We start from the raw sequence: 8,559 nt of genomic DNA, 5'->3' as shown, positions 1-8,559 counted from the left end.
CACTGCACTGGGAACAAATCCCTCAATATTCCTTATCTGCTAGAGATAATGCACAGTAAGCAAAAGGATATTTCTCTTCTTTAAATTTGTGTCTCCCCTTTCTACCCTCAATTTTTAAATGAATCTGACATTACTGTACTTGATTCTTTCCTTTTATGTGCTTATTGCTGCAGATGGGGGTTGCATATTTTTCTTTCTACATCCTGAAGCCGAAACTCTGAATAAAGATTTGAAACAGTGATTTTTACACACTGCTGCAAAGAATTGGTAACAGATGTATTATATAAAAACATGCCATAAAATAGAGCAGATTATCGACTGGAATTCACCAAGGTGCAGTTTTGTAAAACATTCCTCTTCCTATTCTTTAGTACAAATTGCAAATACTGACGAAGGTTGCTGCAGAGCTGAGCAAGTACATGCCAGAGAAAACAGCAGAGGACACCTCCAGCATTTTGAGGTCTCCCATGCCTGGAGCAGTGGTGGCAGTTTCTGTCAAGCCTGGGGACACGGTAAGAAATGTGATCTATATATCTGCATTTTCATTATATATTCCACGCAAATTTCTCCTTGGTGCAACTGAAACTGCAGGTCAAAGTTGTTGTGGTTTTTTTTTTTTTTGGTATATCACCTGTAGAATAAAATGTACTGAAAGATATGTGCTGCTCTTTGTTTGAGTTATAAACTAATAAGGAAGTAGCGCAATTCAAATTAAACTGCCTTTAAAAAGAAATTTTTCATCTGTATACTAGTCTGCAGCTGAAACTCAACAAATAGCCTGGATTTGTATCACAAAATGTCTTTGTGGGGTGAAAAAAAATGTGTCTGTGTGTATATGAATGTAAATATGCATAAGTATGCCTATGCTGTTAGTGCTAGTAGGAGAGGATTGTTGATTTTCTGCCCTGAAGCAATGAAAATATTACTAAATACGGGGGACACAGAATAGATATTTTAAGTTTCTTTACTTCATTCCTCCCTTTTTTTTTTTTTAAGAATTCCAGTGTTAGCATTTCAAAAGACATATGAATTTACTGAATTGGGAATTCTGTGTTGGGAATTCCCAGTCTCTTATGGGGATCATATTGTCCTGCAAAGGAAATAACCGTGATAAACTGGGTATTTCCAGTGCTTCTTGCCTCACATCAAGCTGGAAACAAATGTAAATGCAGTGTTTTAGAGTTACTTATAAACGCCTACTTGAACTCAGCTTTCTATGAAATTCTACCACATTGTATCATATGTTATTTCTAAGGTTGGGGCCCTTATCTCTCATAACCATTGAAAGCATTACAGTGATGCAGGCACAGGAATATTTGGATCAGATGGTGCAGATTAATTTTGAAGTACCGTTGTCAGTTAAATGATGCCATAAACGTGTATGTGGCACTTAAATGCAAACAGAAAGCTTTAGGCACAGAGTTCATAATTTATGGCAACAGAAACTACATTTTCTTGAGAGACAATGTAGATACGGGATCAAAATCAGAAATCCAAAATTAACACTGCACTTACTATGTGGCAGTCATCAGTCGTGCTGATGAAGTGATCTGTTTGCTTACATTTTGCTATGATGCCACGTTTGGTTTTGGAATAGATGATTGTTTCTGTCTATTTACAGAGAGAAGGGAATCATGTTAATATTAAAAATCTGTAGATGCTAATGTTTGTATTGATGAAAAGAAGACATTTCTGAGAAAACAGAACTAAGTACAGCTGAGTAACAAATAGCAAGAGAGAAATGCTTTTATCTTCTAGGCTTACCTTTCTAGTTTTGAGATTCTGTACATGTGCACACGCTGTTTATACTTTTAAAAACAGCAGTATTCAATTAAAATTAATCGCTGTGTCATGACATGGACAGAGAAATCTGTGATTTCTGTGTCTAGGCAATATGAATGGCTGAGTGAGTGAGATCTTAAACAGATACTTTTCTTTGTTTTTGCAAAGAATGAAGGGAAATGTTATTAAGGCAAGGATTTTGAGCCTCTTTTAAATGTTAAAGATTTTTTTTGAGAATTCTGCTAAATGTTACCAGCCCTCTTGCCCTGAAGAATAGTTCTTGTTGTCTTGAAGGAATAGAACCAGTGGAGAAGGAGGCCAGAGCCAAAGGGATTTTAAGTCAATAAATAAATGAACCTCCCTCCACAAATCCACAAGTGGTACAATGCATCAGAGCACAAGTTGCTAAATAATGCGTGGAGATTTTTTTTTTTTCTTCTTCTCTTCTCCTGCAGCTTCTTGCTGGAGGCACTGAGTGGCAGAGCATTTAAACGGCATAATCTATGTTCTGCTGACCTGAGCTTGTCAGTGCTAATTGTGTGGCTTTAATTGCAAAAACACATTTGCGTTATTGAAAAGGGTTTAACTTAAATCCTTCTTTTTCAGGACTAGTGTCAAAACGTTAAGAAAAGGCGAGCCGGCAAGTGAGATGAGGCTAGCATCAGCTATTGGCACTGGATAAGCGGTGGGATGGTGTGATTCAGATTACACATCTTGGCTGTCCATCAGAAACCAACTCACTCACTACAGCTGTTCAAGGCGTGATGGGCAGGGGACTGTAGCTCCCTGATAAATGCAGCTCTTCTTCTTGCACCGCTTGGGAGAAGTCTGATTTCTTTAGTGTGCTGGAGAAACGGGAACTTAAGTAGCTCCTGGTTTGTGTTTGCAACTGCGTTTGGCAGCTCAAATTTGCACAGCAGTGTGGAAACAGCACGGCTGAAAAATGGGAGAGTGTCAGGCAGTCGTCCGTCCTTCCACTCGGGTGTTGCAGCCGCTAGCGATGAAGCTGCCTGGTTATCAGCTGCTCTGAGATTGTTTTCTCCTCACCCGTGATCCACGCTAAGTAGTGTTAGCACAGGAGCCCAGAGAGATAGCGCTCCCTAGCACAGGGAGCTGGGCTGCCCTGCCCCTCCTTCAGGTGTAGCTTCACAATCAGTGAAGAAACTCCTAGAGAGGAATGACGTCTCATCTTTGAGTAGCCGCCCTTGCAAACTCGTGTTTGGTGCCTGCGTTTCAGCTGTCGGGCATCATGCCCGGTCAGGTAAAGCACATGGGCTTTGTTAGTCCCTCTCTGTGTTAGTTTTCTCCACTTGATATGTTGGTGTTTTGCCTTGAAGCGTAGTCTTCCCCTGTAGCTGCTGTAGCTGAAAAAGACTTTGGTCCGGTGAAGCCCGATAGAAGATGGTGAGAGCGACCTCTATCCAGCTGGTCTCTGCTAAGTAGCTTTCAATTCATTTTTGCCAAAGGACATTGCATATACAAGGAATTTATTTTCTTTTGTCTGTAAGATGATCTATAGATTTTAATAACACAGTGGGGAAGTGCTGTTTGTCATTTAGAGAGAAGCAGAACTTGCAATGCTGCCAATTTTTAAAGCTTTTTAGTTACTTTTTACTTTCTTTATTTTCCTTCATGTGATCAGAAGACTGTAATTAGTTGTCACTCAGTTATTCCTGGAAACACAATGGAGGCACTCAGAAGCAGAAAGCAACATAAACAACAAAACAATTTGAAATCTGGCTGACGGGGAAGAAGGTTCCTATTATTTAGGAAAAGAAGGTTTAAATTTAGCTTACATTCCTCATGATAACACAGTCACGTTATATAGGACATACCCATTCGCGGGGGGATGGTGTTTGTATATTTATTCAGTAAGTAGATTGTTAACGATGAGTGTGCATTAGAATGAAATTTGGTCTTGGGAGAGTTACTTTTTGGTTCCCCGTAGTGCCAGAGGCCAGAGAAACTGCTGGGCTTCAGGAGTCCAGGCAGGGGACTCGTTCTGTTTCCGCCAACACCGATGGCAGCAGAAGCCAGCCCTGCCAGCACGCCACAGTGGTTTTATGCCGGGGTGGTGGAGGAGACGCTGCGCACTTTTAATCTCCCCCCAGCTACTACAAATACAGGACCATACCAAAGCTGCACAAATTCACTGCTTGACCTAGAGGGCAGGCAGTAGGAAAGCACTTGCAAAATATTTCTTCTTTGTGTTCAGTTACTTGGCTGGATTATTGTACTGAAATTCCAGGAGCAGGGGAAGCCTGAGATCGTGGTTGAATGGGTAAAGCAATGCTGTCACCCCACAGAGTGCTCCTAGAACTGATTCCAACCTTAGTAGTCTGAACCGTCCACAGCAACAAAACAAGATCTGCACTGTCCTCATTGCCTTGTAGCCTTTGCTGTATTTTCACCTATGGATATCATCTTTGCTTTTTCAGCTTTCCACATGTCAGAAATGCAAAGATGTTTTTCTTTTAAGCTCTAAGTTTCTATTGGTTGTTTTTCTTTTGTAATTCAATTACTCAGAACAAGTGGCATTACTAAGCCAAGCATTGGTCAATAATATAACATGAGTGCTGGTAGCCTAAATCACTTTATTAATGAACGCCCCCATCCATAAATATGTCAAAGGAAAGCACCTCTGGGTAAACACTCTAGTGTTACTGAATCTTTGTAGGACTACAGCCAAAAAAAAAGGACAGTTTATTTTGACCTAATTTTCCAAATTTCCTCTCCTCTTCCCAGTATATTCAAGATTACCCTAAGTTTTAGAGGTAATCAATCACTCAACCATTCAAATCACTCTTTAAATGAGTTTTTCTCATATCAAAATTTCTCCTGATTTCAGATTTATGCCACCAAGATGTTAACTGTTAAATGTACATGCTAATTATCGCCCTAATTTCAAAAGTGGGTAACTTGAAGGCTGGTGGTTTTTTTAATTGTATAACGTACAAAAACATGTTACTTTCAGTGATTCTGTGTTTTAAAAACAACCGATGAAGGTATTTTAACCTGCTTTACAGTTCTTTTCATTGCATTCCTCTTCTAGTTCTGTTACATGGACGTTATTTTAATTTCTCATGTTATTCTTCAGAAGAACAGTTCAAGAAACATCTTTCTCCACAATTTTCCATTTCACAAGCATTGGAAAGTTCTTGCTATGGGAAAAGATATGTTTTGCTTGACCTCTGCTGCTGAAATGCTCACTTGTGAAAACCAAAACAAAAACAAGTTCCTCAGTTCTGTTTCTCCCTATGATGTTCATTTTCATGAAGGAAAAGGTAGAGTTATGAAGTTACCTGTTGCCATGAGCCAGCTGTGTGTTATTTTAAATCATATTTGCCATTCAGATGTCAAAATCTAAAAATGAAAAGAAAATAAATTTTCTCTTTCTTAGACTTATACTGCTTGGAATTTATAACAGAGAAATAACAGCCAGGAAAAACTTTAAAAATTTATTTGTTGAAGTAACAGTTTCACATTTTATTTGGTTGAATATGATATCAATAATTTATTAAGGTATTCTCAAATTCAAATAAGATTCTTTCTCTTGTGTGCTAGCCTTTCTTTCCCCCCTTCTATTGCTGTTTTTCCTTTTTCTGTTCCTTTGCTTCCTTTCCTCCCTCCTGTCCTTCAGCAATCCCAGAGCAAATATAAATTGCATTTTTCAGTTGAAGGCAGTTTGCAACCTTGACCAAATGTGGTCACAAACCTCACACAGCTTTTATGATTCTGTGTATTAAATTCTTTTTTGGGGGGTATTTTTCCAGGAAATTAAAATATTTTCAGAACTGTGAAATTTCAAGAGTAAAAGCATTCAAATGTTTTACCATTCTTGTAACGTGAGGCTTCAAATGACAACTGTGGTTACATTAAACAAACCCCTCAACTATAGTAGTTGCTCATAAAATATTTTTGTAATTTTTTTAAGACTTGAATAGATATTTCTTCTATATCTTTATGCAATTGCCCAGTGAAAGATTTGTGTTCAAGTATGGTGTAAATAGGAATGAAATCCTATTCTGATGAGGAGGTACAAATGGTATTATTAGAGCTTCCTCCTAGCATCCTTTGAAAATAACTCATAGATTTTTAAATTTTTTTCCTCTTTTTAACTGGCATACTTTGCCTTTGCAACTGGTAAGCAACTTTTTAGCTGTTACTGAAGAAGTTGAGGGATAAAGATGGGTGTGGTGGCAGCTAGAGCTTGGCTTTGGGCTGAGCAGCACCAGAGTCGCCCCCAGACGTGCCCTGCCCGCGTATCACTCTCCCGGCATGCTGGGGCCACAGAAGCGGTTGGGGAATTGTGTTTTGGATAAGTGGGAGTGCAATGGCCAGTGCTGATTGCTGTCAGGGGGACATTGCTGACCTTTAGTTAGTCAGAGGTCACAAAATTTGGGATGTGCTATTTTTCGGATTCACTCGTTAAAGGAGCGTGGCCAAAAAAGTTTAATAATGATTTGTCAAGTACTATTAATTGCCGCTAATTATATTTGCCGCTCCGATTTCAAAGTTAATTTGGAAAGAAGGGAAAACCTGCACTAATTGTTTTATGTGGTAATGGACAATGTCAAGGAATTTCAATTGCAGTTCATCCAATTCCTCTTGATTTGTTTTCTTGTTGGATGCTGGCTGCCAGATTGCCAACAAGTCAGAGAGAAAAAAATCTGGGAAGGCAATGATACCAGCATGGACTAGGTTTAAACAACAAACAAACAAACAAAAATCCCGAGATCCTCATGGGGGTTTTAGATAGTGAGTTCATCCTTAATTCAGTGTTCGGTGGGTTATGCACAAGCATAAATGGGATAAATGTTTGTAATAATTTTGCGGAGGGCTGCAAGAGAGTAACTGGATTTCCCGTGGCACCGTCTTGCATCATCCCTTCTTACTTCCAAGGCTCAGTAGGGACACAAATTGCAGCATAGTGGAAATGGCGAGAGATCTTTACTGGTGTCTCCCCAAAGCTGAGAAAGGAGATATCAACAAAATCCAATTCTCATTTCTCCTTTAGCCAAATCTAAGATTGTTTTTGCTTAGGGCTGTCATTGTGAGTTGGTTTTTTTTCTCTTCATCTCCAAGAGCCTTAAAAACGTAACGCATCAGAGCACCTGTGTTCTAAGTATAATGGTGCTAAAAATGTAATTGAGGGATTTTCACTTTTGTAGGCAAATCAGCAGGGTTGATATTGATCCATCTTTTTAGGGAGCCACAGTGCACCAGAAGGTGATACTGTAGAGGGTCCCGTAAACCCTCAGAGCCTTCTGTCTAATTTGGCAGAAAAACACAGAATGTCGGACAACAAAAGAACGATCCAATTCCGTAAGAAATCTTCATCCCTCCCACCCTCTTTTCACGAGATAAAAAAAAAAAAAAAAGAAAGACTTAATTTTTTCAGCTGCACACAGTGATTCGGTGCTCACTCTTGCATTGAAACAGTTGCTGTCAGAACAGGCAGGAAACAGTTTTCTTTTAATTGCTGAAATCATTCGGAAGTGCTTCACGCACGGCTTCTATACAGCAGATGCTGTGCATTAATTGGCCTGTGTAGGGCTGACCCAGGGTTCCTTGCAGTGGGCCCAATTTTAGGCAGAGGGTTTAAATAGCATATTTCTTATTTTGTATAACCTGGCGTACGTTATGAGTGCGCTCGCACGTGGGGTATTTCATGGTCTGCAGTTTCTAGTGTCATGTGGGCTTCAAAACCTGTGTTTCTCTGGTAATGTACTAGCAGCAGGTAAGCTCTAAATACCATCCATCAGGAGCTAATTTTTTATCCAGATACTCCAATGACTGATGAACCTGTCTTTTGTATGAATGTTCAGCACAGGAGAAAGCCATATGCCCCTGGCACTGGTTCCTATGCATGCTTTACAGTTTGTAGCGAGGAGATTAAGAAAAAAACCCCAAATCCTTGCATTTACATGTCTTTCATTTATTTAGCAGTTAGCACTTTCTAAAATAGCTCTTTTTTTTTTTTTTAAAATGTTATTAGCAGCGAAAGGAGATTTAGGTCTCCTAAAGCAATCTGACTACCACCGTTCGTTTTCTTTATCAAGAATATTGCCACACACCCTTAATAGGGAACCTTGTTTTGCTACTCCCCGTCTGTTCAAAACAGACCTTAGCCCATTAGAAGGTCCTCCCTTGTGTGGGAAGACCACAGCTGTTACTGTAAATCTCATCCAGTAACTGTATCACCCCCATTTTGTGGCTCTGAAGGATGAAATTGAGAAATGGAATACTGTGCAGTCATCCTTTACATCTCCAATTTTAGGCCTTTGCACTTCATTTTCATGCTTTTATTCCAAATCAAACAACATTAGTGAGCAACACCACCCTGTGCTAAATGTCTGGCGTCTAAGGCAGCACCCACGATCTTTGTTTTTGGAGGTTTTAGGATTTGAAGGGAAGCTTACGGTTTGTTGACACAGGGTTTTTTTTTTCAATGATTATTATTACTATTTTTTATTCCCTCCTTTTCCTCCCTCCCTGCCACCAGATCTTTCCCAATCCCCAGAATTTGTGGGAGGCAGAAATCCAGATGGCAGCGAGGTGCCTAAGATGGAGGATGCTCCGTTGTGCCTCTGCAGAGGAAGGGAGAGCTCAGCGCGGTTAACAAACACAACTTTAAAAAGGTTTCTGTGTCTTTAAATCCTTCTGAATAAAGTGGATCTAACTTCTTACGAAGGATGTTGGGGGCTTTAATCAGAAATAAGAAGTGGTTTAAATCATTAGCACAACAAAGCAAACTATAAGCTTGAAGATAAAAGT

General features: G+C 39.5%; 1 protein-coding gene across 1 annotated transcript in view; it reads left to right on the top strand.

The window, feature by feature from the left end:
* Positions 1-371: 371 nt before the first annotated feature.
* The window catches only part of PCCA (propionyl CoA carboxylase, alpha polypeptide), a gene marked incomplete at its 5' end in the record, with an annotated part of 16,217 nt that continues 8,029 nt past the window's right edge, over positions 372-8,559 (top strand). The window contains one exon of the mRNA XM_009876432.1: positions 372-512. Coding sequence (XP_009874734.1) covers positions 372-512 — 141 coding nt within the window. The remainder of the gene's footprint in view (positions 513-8,559) is intronic.

The sequence above is a fragment of the Apaloderma vittatum genome, unplaced genomic scaffold (assembly GCF_000703405.1).
Source record: "Apaloderma vittatum isolate BGI_N311 unplaced genomic scaffold, ASM70340v1 scaffold21889, whole genome shotgun sequence".
Taxonomy (NCBI): domain Eukaryota; kingdom Metazoa; phylum Chordata; class Aves; order Trogoniformes; family Trogonidae; genus Apaloderma; species Apaloderma vittatum.
The sequence above is the reverse complement of the archived record's forward strand: the minus strand, read 5'-3'. Positions and strand labels throughout refer to the sequence as shown.